The 16,774-nt window shown below is 42.1% G+C and overlaps 1 protein-coding gene across 3 annotated transcripts in view; it reads left to right on the top strand.

Moving 5' to 3' along the window:
• The first annotated feature begins 111 nt into the window (after positions 1 to 111).
• The window catches only part of ENOPH1 (enolase-phosphatase 1), a 36,407-nt gene continuing 19,744 nt past the window's right edge, over positions 112 to 16,774 (top strand). The window contains exon 1 of one of the 3 annotated variants that reach the window (XM_042984292.1): positions 112 to 166. Coding sequence is in view for 2 of the 3 variants with exons in the window: in XM_007074765.3 (XP_007074827.1) it covers positions 788 to 871 (84 nt within the window). In the remaining variant the exon portion in view is untranslated. Of the gene's footprint in view, positions 167 to 533; positions 872 to 16,774 lie in introns of those variants that run through there. The other 2 variants (XM_042984291.1, XM_007074765.3) reach the window with 2 other exon arrangements.

The raw sequence follows: 16,774 nt of genomic DNA, 5'->3' as shown, positions 1-16,774 counted from the left end.
GAACCAGCCGAACAGGAAGCGGGCGCGCGGTGGCCCCTCCGGACAGCGGCGCGGCGCGGGCGCCTCTTCCGCTACCGCCACAGGCGCGCGGGCCGAGGAAGCGCGGCGGGCCTCCCTAACCGATCGGCGGGAGCCCGGGCCGACGTAGTCAGGCAAACCAGTCCCGGTACGGCCTCTTTTGCTGGCTGAGGACGGGAGGAGGGGCGCGAGCCCGGTCAGGTTACTGTAAATATGCAAAAGCGGAGGCAGTGGGCGGGGAGGGGGCTAGGTGCCGTAGAGGGCAAGGGACACTCACATCCCCGGCGCGCCACTCGCGGGGCTCCCGTCTGCACGTGCCCCGGGCCTCTCCCGCTCGCTCAACCAGTCTGCGGAGAGCGCGCGCGCGCCCGCGGACCCGGCTCCCGCGTTCGCTTCTTTGTTCCCGCCCACGCGAGGCCCATTTTGACGGATCGGGTTCGAGGCCCTCTGGCGGCCAATCGGCATCGACGCATTTACCTCCCCCCACCCCTTCGGAACCCTGCGAGGACCGCCCCCTTTCCCTGCCCACGTGGTCTTGTCCTCTGGCCCTTGGCAGCTCTGTACTTCTGGGCCCCTGTACGGCCGTGTGATCCACCTTTAGGGGCGTGGAGGTGGTCCTGTACCTTAAGCTTCGGGCCGCAAGCGGTTGCCGGGTGGGCGATTCTTGCGGGGCTGTCGGAAGCCCAGAACGGTGCTGAGGGCGCAGCCGGCGCCGCCCTCTGCCCTACCTACCAGTAGGCCGATTCTGGTAGTTGCATCCGGTAGGGAAATGGTCGTGCTTTCCGTGCCCGCCGAAGTCACTGTGATCCTGTTAGATATCGAAGGTACCACAACCCCGATTGCTTTCGTGAAGGTGAGGGGCGGAAGGGAGCGGGGAAGTGACTTGTGCTTAAAAGCATTAAAAACATTTTTTTTTAGGTATTGCAGGCCTTGTACCACAGACGCGAGTGAGGCGTAGGAAAGGTGGTGTGGCTTTGCGCCGCTCTGAGATGGGAGGAAGTAGAAAGGCTGTGGCAGGTTGCGGGGATCTTTTCGTCACCGCACCCTGTTCATCATCCTCGCCATTCCCTGTCCTTGGTTAGATGCTGATGGGTGGGGAATGGGTGGAGATGGTGGCGAAAAAGGGTGGAGGAGGGCAGATGCGCTCGGACTGGGAGAGGCGAGGTGGGCGCCCCCCTCCGGCCAGGTGTGCGCCCTGTCGCCCCGCAGGTGAGCGCCTGCTTGGCTCTAGGTTGGGCCTGGCTAGGCGGTGGCTGCGATGGAGTGGTCCTGGAGACGTCTAGTCGCGCAAAACGTAGAGTGAAGTGTCAAGATAACTTTTCAGGTAACCCTGGTATCTTGGACCATAGTGGTTATTCTTCGCCCCTTCCCACTCTTGCAACATTAGTGGCCAACTGCACGCTTCGTGTTATTGGATTGGGCACGGTGGAATGTAGCGCTGATTTACTAAGCTATAGATCAAACATGTCTAGATTCCGTTCATTTTCCTCTGAACACCATGGAAACTTGAAGCTCTTACACAGAGCCTTTCTTCTAGGGCGTCATTATTAACCAAACACTTGCCTACACATAATTCCTAAGCATATAGCTCTGCTTTTAGCAGAGTTTTAAAAAATACATACATTCTATCAGAGTAAGTAGCAAGCATTAGTGTAATTTGTAAAAGAATTCCTTGGTCTAGTCTACCCTTTATTTGATTTCTAGAGGTTTAAGATAAAAGCATTAACTAGAAGGGTTTACATACAGTAATAGGTTACTTACAACTTAGGAAAAACCCATCTTTCAACAAACCAAGCGGTCTGAGTTTTAAATATTTTTAAGTTTATTTGTTTATTTTGAGAGACAGAGAGAGTAGGGAAGGCACAGAGAGAAAGAGGGAGAGAATCCCAGCAGGCTCAGTGCTGTCAGCACAGAGATCATGATCTGAGCTGAAATCCAGTCGGTGACTTAACTGACTGAGCTACCCAGGCACCCTGAGTTAAAAATTTATTTTATTTTATTTTATTTTATTTTTTTATTTTTGAGAGAGAGAGAGAGAGAGAGAAAGAGAGCACAAGCAGGGGAGGGACAGAGAGAATCTGAACCAGGCTCCAGGCTCCAAGGTGTCAGCTCAGAGTCCTAGGCAGGACTTGAACCCACAAACCGAGAGATCATGACCTGAGCTGAAGTTGTCCACTTCACCAACTAAGCCACCCAGGCACCCCGTGAGTTTTAAAATTTTTTGTTAGTTTTATTTATTTTATTTATTTTTTTATTTTAAAATGCTTATTGGGGCACCTGGGTGGCTCAGTCTGTTAAGCATCTGACTTTGAGCCCTGTGTCAGGCTCTGTGCTGACAGCTCAGAGCCTGGAACCTGCTTCGGATTTTGTGTCTCTGTCTGCTTCTTCCTCGCTCATACTCTCTCAAATAAACATTAAAATTGTTTTTAAAAAATGTTGATTTATTTTGAGAGAGAAAGAGGAGCAGAGGGAGAGGGAATCCTCAGCACGCTCCACGTTCAGCACAGAGCTGGAAATGGGACTTCATCTCACAACCTTGAGATCGTGCATGACCTGAGCCAAACAGGAGTCCCACTCTCAACCGACTGAGCCACCCAGGCACCCAAGTTAGTTTTATTTTGAAAATTACCTGTGAAGAATGATTTTCTTGATGTCAATCAAATAAACATTTTAGGACTTCAATATAGAACCACTTGCAAATTTTTTAGAAGAATCACAATACCATCTTAGCACATGTTCCTAAGAAATCTAATTTGACATTTTTTCTCAGTTTTTAATCATGTGAGGCCTCTGCAGAAATGTTCAGGATTGACCAAATGCTGATAATGGAGGTGACTTTCTTTTTCCTACTGATTGTGACAGAACCATTGCTTTCTTAGAGTTTTCAGAGAAAAAATGATTCCTCATATTTGTAGTTTGTAGTTCACAGCTTATTATCTCCACCAAGGGTAATCACAGGAGAGGTAGTGATGTGGCATAAGATATATACATACCATTCTTGGAAAGTTGGTTAGGGAATAGGATACTTCATGCAAATCAGTTTTTTTAATGTTTATTTTGAGAGAGAGAGAGCAAGAGCAAGGAATAGGCAGAGAGTGGGGGGGAGAGAGAGACTCCCAATCAGGTTCTGTGCTGCCAGTACAGAGCCCAATGTGGGACTTGAACCCACAAACTATGAGTTCGTGGCCTGAGCTGAAACCAGGAGTCGGATGCTTAACCTACTGAGCCACCCAGGTAGCCCCATGGAAATCAGTTTTATAACAAAATATAGGTGCCTCTCCCACCTCTTCCCAATCCTGTCTTCTGCCAGATGACATTATGAGCCACTTCTTGAAATCTTTGTTTATGATAGACTTATTCTGACATCTTCCTGAGAGTTAAAATGCCTTCATGGCCTAAATAGATTTTTCTTTTTTTTAAGTTTGACACTGATCTATAGGTAAAGTCAAGGCAGGCTACAAAAAATGATTTGGGGATTTTATTCAAAGGATAGTTTCTTGTGCTTTGTCCTATAATCTATTATTATTTTTTCATAATGATTATTGATCTATTGTAGTCTAATAACCTGTTATTAATTTGTTACACATTACTTTATCAAAACTGGTGTTTCTAAAAGTATGTTCATCACTTCTCTGCCTTTTGGCTAAGATCAAGTATAAAAGTATGTTGTTTTTTTTTTATTTAAAAAAATTTTTTTTAACACTTATTTATTATTGAGAGACAGAGAGACAGAACATGGGCAGGAGAGGGGCTGAGAGATGGAGAGACACAGAATCTGAAGCAGGCTCCAGGCTCTGTCTGAGCTGTCAGCACAGAGCCTGACACGGGGCTCGAACTCACAAACCCCAAGATCATGACCTGAACTGAAGTCGGACGCTTAACTGACTGAGCCACCCAGGCGCCCCGAGTATAAAAGTATGTTAAGAAGAGCATTAAGTCTGTGTGGATATTTATAGTAACTATGCAAAAAGGATTCCATTATTAAATGCACTTTTGGGAAATGTTAGGCTATACATATTCAACTAGGTTTCTTCATTGCACGGCTTCTCTGAGCTTTTCTATCATACGTGTACACACACACACACACACATATGTTTTATAAGTCTTCAAGAGAGTGGCATTTCACAAATTTACTTGAACAAAAAACCTTGAAGACTATGTCAGAGACTAACTTTTGGACATCTTTTATTTATTTATTTTTGTTTGTTTTTTAACATCTTTTAAAGAGATACTAAATTATGTCCTTGAATCTCTGAGGATGGAGGTGGGAATCCGACTTTATTTACTTTGGACTTTATTAGTCACATTAGGTGTATGGAACATGTAGCCCCACTTCCTATGGAAACAAACATTGAGTATTATATATAGGTGACTTGTATACTTGACTCATTCTCAGAAACTCTGAGGTGTGTGCACTGTCTGCATTTTACTGATAGGAAATTAAGGTTCTTAAAAGTTGAACTATTATACCTAGGATTTGAACCCAGATTGTCTGTCTGAGAAACTCTTACATTTTACATTATTGCACTTGATCTCTAAAATGGAAACCACAGTGCTTGTTCCGTGTCTTTGCTTGGCTTTTGTGTATGTTAAATGACACAGTTGATATGATAACACTTCAGTCAACACGAAGTATCGTAAAAGGATATGGTAACAAATTTTAATTTATACTACCTCTTGGAGGGACGCCTGGGTGGCTCAATTGGTTGAGCGACCGACTTCAGCTCAGGTCATGATCTCACGGTTTGTGAGCTCAAGCCCTACGTCGGTCTCTGTGCTGACAGCTCAGAGCCTGGAGCCTGCTTCTGATTCTGTGTCTCCCTCTCTCTCTGCCCCTCCCCCACTCATGCTCTGTCTCTCTCTCTCAGAAATAAATAAGCATTTAAAAAAAAAATTATACTACCTCTTGGTGATAGGTTTAGGAGTGAACCCTTGAACCATAATAACTATAGTTGAGTCTTTATTTGCAGATTTGGTTCTGTAGTTGAATATACTATGAAAATTGAGTATTGTCAAAAATTGCTCTTGAAGCAATTAGGAATTAGGAAGCAATTTAGGAAGTCATTCCTCTTTATAGGCTGATTTCCATTTTCAGTAAGTCATGCATTCATTTTTCCTTTAGGGTGGAAACATATCCCTGCTTCTTCCCTTTAGCATCAGAGGAAGTAGTTGGTTTGGGATTAGGTGATATAAATGAAAAATATGTTGTGTCAAACATTGGCCTCATACTGAGCCACTCACACTGTAAGAGACCGTGGGAAACTGAGACTGTTTCATTGGGCAACAGAACACCCCCATTAAGTGGAATAACAGATTGCCAGCACTGGCTCTGGTTATTTTTTCCTCTCCTTTTTTTTTTTTTTTTTTTTGGGCTGAGCATTCACAGTTAAATGTGTATATGATGTACCTTAACTATATAAGATAGCACTTTTTAAAAATAAATTTTATTAATGTTTATTTTTGAGAGAAAGACAGTGTGAGAGAGGGAAGGGCAGAGAGAGGGAGACGCAGAATCTGAAGCAGGCTCCAGACTCTGAGCGACATGTCAGCACAGAGCCCAACGTGGGGCTCAAACTCACAATCCGCAAGATCATGACCTGAGCCAAAGTTGGATGTTTAACCAACTGAGCCGCCCAGGCGCTCCTATGTAAAATAAAACTTAACAGTTTGGAATAGCTCATGGGATTCCCTAGACTCCTCCCAGTCTGGGAAATGCTGTTCTCTGGACAGCCTGCTGCTCTATTACGACATGCCTCAGCCCTTAGGTGTCAGGCAACAAAAACGATGGTTTTATTTACCAGCTAGTGTATCTTATTTTCTCTTGAGTCATAGCATTGTCTAATTTTTAGAACAGGAGGGGCTCCTAGATGGAATCATGCAGTGAATGTTCAACCGACTAATTAATTTCTCATGAGTTGATGCCTGGAGGGATGTCCTGTGTGAAGATCATTACAATTTGTTGGAGGCAGAGCAGCGGTAGAGCCCAGCTTTCCTTAGATATTCACAGTGCATCTGAATTCTCAAAGCCTCTAGCCCTGCCCCTCACTGCAGGCCATATGCCTCTGGAGTTTGTTTTCTTTTCAGGTGCTGATTCTGATCCTTTACAGTGCTAATCTCCTAACATTTTTTGGTCATATACACCATCAGCAGAATTGTAGCATGCATTGCAAGTAGAATTTATAAATTGTGAACACATTTTATGGTCTAATTATGAAGTTATAAAACACATTGGAATTTGAAGATGAGATTAAAGTAATAAATGTAAACAAAGGTTGTTACACTCTGTTCCCTTACCCTGTTGAATCATCTTGCATGGCCATGGAGCCACCACTTGATTTTTGTCCATGTGTTGTAATACTCACTTTCTGACTTTACATGGTGTATTATTCCAGTGTTTTTAATCTATAAGCCTGTGAAATAACACCATCGCCTGTCTCTGTGGTTATCCTGTCAGGAGCCTTCAACTATTGTTTCTGGGTTTGGAGACAATTATCCTCTTGTTTCTGAAAATACTCTTTAATTTGGTGGGTTTCCTGTTGTTACGTGCTGAATCTGTACACCTAACAGTTGACATAGTTAAGTTCTATAAAGTCACCGAGAATCTTATATTAGCAAATAATGAATCATTGCCCCTAGAGAAAATACAGGGTTAGGTTTCTGTGAGCCTCTGGTCATAGCATTTCTGTGAGCTGATCAGTAGTAACCTTGTCTTATGTGTGTTTCTGTTTCCCTTAATATATATTATTGATAGATTAACATTGAACTCACAGCCAGTGGCACTGTAACTCATGCTTTAGTGTAGCCTATCTAAACACCTGTATTTTCTCCCTAAGGCACATCACAGTTTCTTGGGCTTAGGAACATTAGGCAGCACTTAGGCACTTTGCTTGGGAGCCCTTTTGAAGTGCAAGGTCACCAACAAAAAGCACAAAATGCAAAAAATATGGCAGTAAATCGACTCTGAAAAGGACACTTGTTTAAACTATGAGAGGTGAAACAAGTCAAATCGTCACTTTGTGTGGGGGAATGTGTACATCAAGTGTTTACAGATTTTTGCCACTTTGCACGTGTACCTGTTTGTGAATGATCAGGAAAGTGCAGCAAGTATTGATTTTGGGGTTACAAATAAACTTTAGTGAGTAGGAGAATTTGTAAGTACGGAACCGACAAATAATGAGGATTGACAGTATAGAGTAGTAGTTACAGGGATAGGTTTGGAGACTATACAGGTCTGGATTAGCATTCTGGCTTCTCCCAGATGTTTTATGACAAGTTAGTTAATGTCTCTGAGTGTAGGTACATATTTCCTCAGCTATATTGTGTGGATCTCTACCTCATAAGGCTACTGACAACATTTAATGAATGCTTAACCCTTGAAAAAACTTTGTAAGATAAATGAATATATTTACGTCAATATTTCATCCTACCACTCCAACAAATCGTAGTAGTGAATAGTGGGCAGGGAGCATGTTTTTCATTTATGCCTTAAGAAAACTTTGTGCTTGAAAAGAAAATCTTGGTAATTAAGAAGATTCCATTAACTGAAAATAAGAACCTGATTGGGATTTTTGTCCCTAAAATATATTAAGTGGGGCATGGTGGGTACCCTTGCCAGAGGCTCTTTGTATTTGTGCTTCTCAGACTTGAATGTGTATACAAATAATTTAGGGACCTTGCTAAAATGTAGTTGGCTCTTTTTTTCTTTCTAAAGATTTATTTATTTATTTATTTATTAAAAAAACATTTTTTTTTTTCCCCCAGTTTATTTTGAGAGAGCACACAAGCAGGGCAGGGGCAGAGAGAGGGAGAGAGAGAATCCCAAGCAGTCTCTGCACATCAGTGCAGAGCCTGATTCGGGGACCGAACTCATGAACCTATAGATCATGACTTGAACTGAAACCAAGAATTGGATGCTTAACCGACTGAGCCACCCAGGTGCCCCCCCCCACTTTTTAAATTAAAGTTGTTTTTTATTTTTATTTAGAGTGAGAGAGAGAGAGCATGAATGGGGTTAGGGCAGAGGGGGAGACAGAGAATCCCAAGCAGGCTCTGTGCTGTCAGCACAGAGCCTGACATGGGGCTTGAACTTGCAGACGGTGAGATCATCACCTGGAGCCGAAATCAAGAGTTGGACACTTAACCGACTGAGCCACCCAGGTGCCCCTAAAATGGAGTTTCTGGTATAAAGATCTGGAACGGGACTTGATGCTGAGTTTCTCACAGATGCCCAGGTGATGCCACTGCTGCCATCCTATGTACCACACTTTTAAGGTTTTAGGCGTCATAGAAGTTTGCAAGTTATACCTATGTGTAGGCCTGTTAGCACTGCTCTTTTCTGATGGCCCATTTGATATGGTAAAGCAGACCAAGAAAGAGTATAGATGAATTAGAGATCTATCACCATTAACAGAACCACAACCTCTGAGAGAGAGGTTAAGTAAATTGACTATGAATCAGTAAGGCTGTATGTATACAAGGGAACAAGGTCATGCAGTAAGCCTGGTAGACCCCAAAGGATTAATAGCAGGTCGCCACTTCCCCAGCTTTTTTTGCAAATCGCCTTCCAAAACTGAACTGTAAAGCAAAAGCCCCTTTCTTAAAGGACAAATAGAATTGTTAGCAAGGAGTTATGTGTACTTACAGGAGTAACTAGATAGTACACTTAAGTGTTTATTTAGTTGAATGTGTATGTATAATAGGGACTTGCGTATAATAAGCCTTTGGATATCCTGGCAGAGGGGCAGGTAAATAGTGCCTTGCTAAACCTGTTGTGTTATTTTCCTCTGGTCGCTGTAACAAAATTACCACACACTTAGTGGTTTAAGACAATACAGATTTATCATGTTATACTTCTAGAGGGTAATCTGAAGTGGATCTCATGGAGTTAAAAAAGGTATTGGCAGGGTTGTGTCCCTTCTGAAGATTTTAGAAAATTCTAGAAAAATTTCTTTGGCATTCCCAGTTTCTAGAGGCTGCCCACATTTCCTGGTTCTTGGGCCTTTCCCCTGTCTTCAGAATCAACAGTATGGCATCTTGAGACCAGCCTTTCAGTCTCTGACTTTGACCTTCCTACTTCCTTTTACCTATAAGGACCCTTGGGATTGCATCAGGCCCAACCACATAATCCAAAGATAATCTTGCCATCTTGAGAATCTTAATTTATTATATCTACAGTCCCTTTGCCATATGAAGTAACATATTCATAGGTTTTGAGGTTTAGGATATGGACATCTGAGGGTGGGGGAATTTTCCCCTCTACCATGCTTGGTTAGCACAAACATCTCTAATAGATGCCTTTAGAGGATCTAGGCTATAAAGGAATTAGAATTTATATTTGCTCCACTTTTCAAATTTATCATTAATGGTGTTGGATACAATCGATAATGTTTTCTTTAAGATTTGACAGTTTTTTTCTTATTTTTATTAATATTTATATTTGAGAGAGAGAGTGTGCACGAGCAGGGGAAAGGCAGAGAGAGAGAGAGAGAGGAGACCGAATCTGAGCAGGCTTCAGGCTCTGAGCTCTTGGCCTGAGCTCAGCTCAACGTGGGGCTCAAACTCATGAGCCATGAGAGATCATGACCTGAGCCGAAGTCGCACACTCAACCGCCTGAGCCACCCAAGTGGCCCTGACAGTTTTTGTTTTAAAGATTGTGTTGGTGTTTAAGGATTGTGCTGGTATGGAGGTTGGTAAAGACATTGTTTAAGGGCTAGAGTTTTACCTCAGAGAATGAGATATTTGGCAAGGTTTTGAATTAGACTAAGGGAAAAAAAATCTCAAACTAAACCTTCTATGTTTTAGAAAATACTAATTAAACAGACAAATCCTTGATCCTATAAATACTTGTTTGAGGTAGTGGATACCCGTTTTTGTTTTGTTTTTTTTTTTCAGTTTATTTTTGAGAGAGCATGTACACATGCTAGCAGGGGAGAAGGAGAGAGAGAGAGAGAGAGAGAGAGAGAGAGAGACAATCCCAAGCAGGCTGTGTGCTTTCAGTGCAGAGCCTGACTTGGGGCTCAAACCCAGGAGCTGTGAGATCATGACCTGAGCCAAAATCAAGAGTCAGACACTAAACTGACTGAGCCACCCAGGCGCCCCAGCAGATACCCATTGAGAGCAAATGATTGAGATAAAAATGATACAGGTTTTGATTCTATTTACTTATTTATTATTTATTTTTAAAGATTTTATTTTTAAGCAATCTCAACACCCGATGTGGGGCTTGAGCTCACAACCCCAAGATCAAGAATAGAACAATCCACCGACTGAGCCAGCCAGGTGCTTCTTGATTCCCTTTAGAAACATAATCCTGCTTATATACTTTTCTAGTGTTAGTTTAATATATATATTTTTGAAATATACTTTAGGTTAAAACACTTTTAGAAATGACTGATGTATTCTTGATTGTTTACTGATGCTTGTAATTTACTCTTATATGTTCTTTTATATTTCAGCAGTGTATTTTAAAAGATAATAATTGAGAAATGTTGAGGTTGACATTTCTTTCTCATGAAAACTGCTATGTTAATTTTTTTTTTTAATTTTTTTTTTTAACGTTTATTTATTTTTGAGACAGAGAGAGACAGAGCATGAACAGGGGAGGGGCAGAGAGAGAGGGAGACACAGAATCGGAAGCAGGCTCCAGGCTCTGAGCCGTCAGCCCAGAGCCCGAAGCGGGGCTCCAACTCACGGACCGTGAGATCGTGACCTGAGCCGAAGTCGGACGCTTAACCGACTGAGCCACCCAGGCGCCCCAACTGCTATGTTAATTTTATGGTTTTTCTGGGAAGAGAGCTTGTGTTATCTGACAGTATATCCCAACTTTGGTTAAACATCCAAATGATAAGTGTTGTCACTTCTACCGTTTTTAGCACTGAGAAATATATGATGCCCATTCTGCCCTCAATATGAAACCGGCTAGACGACAGCCCTCAAGGGACAGCAAACTAGAAAATTCCTTCTACCTCTACTGTTTATTATTGACACCAGTAACCGCAATTGAGTTACGTTCCCCGTCTTCATTGAATCTCTGAATTTAGGCTTTTTCTTTTTTTAAAAAATTTTTTTTTTTAACTTTTATTTATTTTTGAGACAGAGAGAGACAGAGCATGAACGGGGGAGGGGCAGAGAGAGAGGGAGACACAGAACTGGAAGCAGGCTCCAGGCTCTGAGCCATCAGCCCAGAGCCCGACGCGGGTCTCGAACTCACGGTCCGTGAGATCGTGACCTGAGCTGAAGTCGGACGCTCAACCGACTGAGCCACCCAGGCGCCCCGATTTAGGCTTTTTCATCTGCAAGGATGAGATAGTAGGATCTGGTGTGCTTATGAGGTGGTGATGAAGACTGAATGGAATAGAATGCAGAACACTTTGAAAAATTATAAAGCTCTGTAGAAACACTGATGATAATGCAAGAAGTATCAGACTAAGGGATACAGAGAGTGCTTGTGAAGATTCAGTAAGGAAAAGGGGCAACTAACATTTACTGACACCTGCTCCACATATTTTCCCCACCATGATTACCTCCACCTCTACTCCTTATGGCTCTAGTCAAAAATACAGTAAGAATGAGACCAGTGTATCTACTTTCAAAGAATTTGTGGAACCACTAGAATGGCAGGACTGTCTTGATAAGTAGCTGTTGGGTGGTTTACTTAACCTTCTCCCAAACCTTCCCCATTGCTTCATTCTGTTTCCGAAAGGGACATATACCCATGTTTGGTACATGAGAGGATTTTTGTTGATTCAACCAGAAACAAAGGGAAGAGGCTTTGGAGAATCACTGTATTAGGTCTGAGTATATCAAGAAGTGGATGGAAAGCACCCCTGGCTTGACTTTCTGGTCTCTTACTCTAGAACCTTTTGTGTCACTGCACTTGTTTGATCTTTCCTTCCTTTCTCTCACATTTATTTATTTATTTTTAAATTTTTTTTAACGTTTTTATTTATTTTTGAGACAGAGAGAGACAGAGCATGAACGGGGGAGGGGCAGAGAGAGAGGGAGACACAGAATCGGAAGGAGGCTCCAGGCTCTGAGCCATCAGCCCAGAGCCCGACGCAGGGCTCGAACCCACGGACCGCGAGATCGTGACCTGAGCTGAAGTCGGACGCTTAACCGACTGAGCCACCCAGGCGCCCCTCTCACATTTATTTAAATACCAATCATGTGCCAGGCTCTTCTAGGATCCAGAATCCTTAAGACCCAGCTGTCACCCTCACGGAACCTGGTAAGGAGAACAGGTACATAAATAGGTTGTCTTTACACCATGGAAATCCTTTCTGGTTTCCTGTTGGCTGAGAGATAAAGTTTCAACTTCTGCACTTCAGTGAACAGGATTTTCCAATTTCCTGTCCCTTTATTCTGTTACACGTTTTATAGCTGAAAATGCCCATTCAGGTCATGCCCTTTCATGCTACCACTGTTCCTTCAGCTTAGAATGTAATACTTTTTCCTCTCCAAGTGCAGGTTGGTTCCATGTACTCATTAACTTAAAAAAATATTTATTGTGCTAGGCTATGGAAACGCAGAAGTAAGATCTGCTTCTGCTCTCAAAGGAGTTTTGTTTGAGCAAGAATTTCAGAATCCTCTCCCTCCTTTGTAGGGCCGTATATTTGCCACTGTAGCACATGCTGCCTCTGGTGTTATATTTGTGTCCCGTCTCCCAGCAATGTTGAGAGCTCCTCATGGACAGAGACTGAAGCCTTTCTTTCCTTTTTTTTTTTTTTTCTTTTTTAATTTTGATAGCAACTGTTTAATTTACTTATTTCTTAGATGGAAAACCTGGTAGGTTATTTGGGTAATGGTCGACAATTACATAGCGTAACTTTGTATGTATGAATTGATTGGGGCCCAATACAATCTAAAACATAAGAATTTTTAAAAAAGGCACATAAGGCATTCAGTAAATGCTCTGTGATGGTGGTATGATGTGTTCCAGAATGGTCATGGACAGGGTTGGGACTGAGTTTTTCCCCACCTTGTCTGTCCTTGCTATTTCACATTTCCTCAAGGTAGTACTTTATCTCATTTGAACAGCATATAACTTATCTGAAGTGTTTCTAGAGTGACATTAGACTTTTCATTGATCAACATTTCTAAAACCTAGAAGTCCAAAGGAAGAAATCAGCAAAAAATGGACCTTAAAAACTATGAAAGAGGGGCACCTGGCGGGCTCAGTCGGGGAGCATGTGACTCTTGATTTTGGTGTAATGACTTGGTGTCATGAGTTCGAGCCCCATCTTGGGGATAGAGTTTACTTAAAAAGAAAATGAAAGGTAGAAATTTTATTAACAATTAAAATTAAGTTAAAAGGCTGTGGGGTTGGGGCACCTGGGTGGCTCAATCGGTTAAGCATCCTACTTCAGCTCAGGTCACGATCTCATGGTTCCTGAGTTTAAGCCCTGCAGTGGGCTCACTGCTGTCAGCACAGAGCTGGCTTGAGATCTTCTGTCTGCCCCTCCCCCACTGGTTTTCTTTCCCTCTCTCCGCCCCCCCCCAAATAAATAAATACACTTAAAAAAAAATTGGAGGAAAAAAAAGCTATGGGGCACCTGGGTGGCACAGTTTGTTGAGCATCCTATTCTTAATTTCGGCTCAGGTCATGATCTCACGGTTCATGAGTTCGAGCCCCACGTCTGCACTGGGGGTGTGGAGCCTGCTTGGGACTCTCTCTGCCCCTCCTCAGCTCTTGTGCTCTCTCTCTCTCTCTCAAAATAAATAAGTAAACATTTAAAAAATTAAGTTTAAAAGTTAAATATATTCTCCTATGGAAACTTGTATCTGTTATTGTGAGAATAGAGGAAAGTCTTTTCCCCCCAAGTTTTTCTCAAAGTAATTCATGTTTGTTATAAATTGCACACATCATGGAAGAGTATAATATAGTAGTATAGAGAGTGAATGTCTCCTTTTGCTCCTGCCACCCAGAGATGACCGTTAAGAATTTGGTGACTATTCCTTCTGATTTTTTTCCTTTGCGTAGAGCAGTTGAGATTATTGAAATAAATGTAGTCTGATCTACTCCAAAAAAAGGCACCAATTATAATATCTAACTCCCACTTTTTAAATATGTAGGTAGGCCTCTATCTTGCCCAGATAAACTTTTTAAGTATATCCTGTATTTAGCTCTGAGAAGTCCTTCTCTGTTTGATTCTTTTAAATTTTATTTTTTAATGTTTATTTATTTTTGAGACAGAGACAGAGCATGAACAGGGGAGGGGCAGAGAGAGAGGGAGACACAGAATCTGAAACAGGCTCCAGGCTCTGAGCTGTCAGCACAGAGCCCGATGCGGGACTCGAACCCTTGAACTGTGAGATCATGACCTGAGCCAAAGTTGGACGCTTAACCGACTGAGCCACCCAGGCGCCCTCCGTGTTTGATGATTCTTAACATTTTCCATTCTTACAGCTTACCCCCATGTTACTCCTTTACTAAAGAAAAAAAGGTATTCTTTTTATAGTAAAAAAAAACAAACTTATTTTTGTATCATACTTTTGATTTTCATAATTAATTGCTCATTTAATTTTCAAAATTGGCTTTGGTGTATGTAGGGGTCAGAGAGGGGTGGAAGGCAACCCCCGGTGAGCCTGTTGTACCCAGTTTTCCATCACTCCTCTAAAGAATGTGAACATAGTCAATAGCTCTGTCCTTAGAGGCCCTCCTGGAACCTCTTGGGACCTCTTCCCAGGGGATTCTATTTCAGAAACACAGATTTCTTTTCAAAGACAGAAGTCTTAAATACAAAAAAAGGTTCTTTGTCTTCTGGGTGTGTATATGAGGGGTTCATTAACTTGATTTTTTTCCCAATGATTCATTATTGTGACCTTTGAACAAATTCCTTTCCTTAAGTCTAAAAAGTGTGGAGCTAACACCCTTCACTGAGGAAAGAGACTAAGACACATCGTTTGGAAACTAGTGGTAATCCCGAGAGTGGGACCTGGGTGGGACTTGGAAGAGGAGCCATGGTCAGGCCAGTGTTCGCAGTTCTCTTGGTATGCTCCAAGAGGCTGGCTGACTCCTGGGCTGGACCTTGTGTGGGTCTAAGTCACTGTAGGTTCAGTTAAGCTCATTAGATCCCTGCAGCCAGGGTGATGAAGCTCTGGGATCTGGTTCTTCAAACAAAACAGAACAAGACCTGATTGATAAACTGTTACCATAGTCTATTAATTTGTACTTAACCTTTATGTGCTTGTGTAAAATGGGAGAAATAATAATACTTGTTCCATTAGGGTTATTAAGAGAATTGAAATGAGATCATTCAGACCGTTTATTAATCCATTGAATAAATTTGGAGTGCTTGGTAGTTCAGGGAGAAGTTATGTGCTAAAGCTTGGATTTGAGGGTCAGTAGCAAGAGATGGTATTTGAAATCATGAAATTAGATGAGAGGTCACTAAAGACTGACTATAGATAGAGAGTGCCTGGAATAATAAGGACTTAGTAAATGTTGGCAGTTATTCCCACTATTATAAAAGTTACTTACATTATTACTACTGTTTATTGGAAATGTTATAGAACTGCCAGGTGAACTCACATCTCTCATTTTCTTTTTCTTTTTTTTTCTATTTTTTCTATTTTTTAATTTTCTTAATGTTTATTTATTTTTGAGAGAGAGAGAAAGAGCGCAAGCAGGGAGGGCAGAGAAAGAGGAGAGAGGGAGACACAAAATCTGAAGTGGGCTCCAGGCTCTGAGCTGTCCACACAGAGCCCAATGCGGGGCTTGAACTCACATGATCTTAAACTGCAAGATCGTGACCTGAGCCCAAGTCAGACGTTCAACCGACTGAGCCACCCAGGTGCCCCTCAAATCTCTCATTTGCTTTGTACAAATGTCTTTGAGAAACCAAAGGTATATTAGAATTATCTGTAGAGAATATCACGGTCCCCAGGGTGTTGGGTGATCCCAAGAGTAGTGCTCCCCAACGTCATCTACCCACAGAGCTGGATAGACTCAGGCATTGGGATTTCATAGGCCTGGGTTTGAGTTGTGCCTTTACTTTGTACCAGCAATGAAACCTTTTAGAACCCAGGCTTCATCATGTGTTCAGAGGGGTCACCATCAGGGATGGTAGGTGGATTCAAAAAGCTAATTGTCAATTCCTTTCCTTTCCCTTCTACTGTTTGGGGCTAGGACTCCAGGCCAATCTGGTTTCCTTCTCTGAAATTCATGAGATACTGATAATTCTGTCTCTGTGCGTCTTTTTTAAACCTTATCCCAGCTACTAGCCCCTTGTAATGACAACCTTCCCTTGTGTGATGTGACTCATTGCAATTAATTAGATTATAGTTTATCTTTCTTTAATTACAGTTTAATCTCCTTAACGGGATTTAGAAGACACTTTTTTTTTTTTTTATCAGCAACATATTTAATCATTTTGAATTCAGGTGATGAAATCTAATGTTTATTCCTAAAGGCTTCTGCTTTCAAAGAGGAATGGTTACATCCCTTCCTACCCCACTGAAGATAGGGACACCAAAGTCATAATTTCTGAGCTCCTGTGGCCCCATGTAGCAGCCAGAGCACCAAACTTTTGGTAGCTCCTAGTAGGGTCTTCAGGAAGGATATTGAAGGAGCAATTTTAATACCACCACTGCTGAAGCTGTCTTAACAGGTGGCATGGACCACTCCAAGAAGTAGTAAATTCCCAACATTGGAAGTGTTCAAGCAGGTACAAACTTAGAGTTATAAAATAAGTAAGTTCTGGAATATAATGTACAGCATGGTGACTGTATTGTATATTTTGAAAGTTGCTAAGAAAA

Source organism: Panthera tigris, chromosome B1 (genome assembly GCF_018350195.1).
Source record: "Panthera tigris isolate Pti1 chromosome B1, P.tigris_Pti1_mat1.1, whole genome shotgun sequence".
Classification (NCBI taxonomy): Eukaryota; Metazoa; Chordata; class Mammalia; order Carnivora; family Felidae; genus Panthera; species Panthera tigris.
The sequence above is the reverse complement of the archived record's forward strand: the minus strand, read 5'-3'. Positions and strand labels throughout refer to the sequence as shown.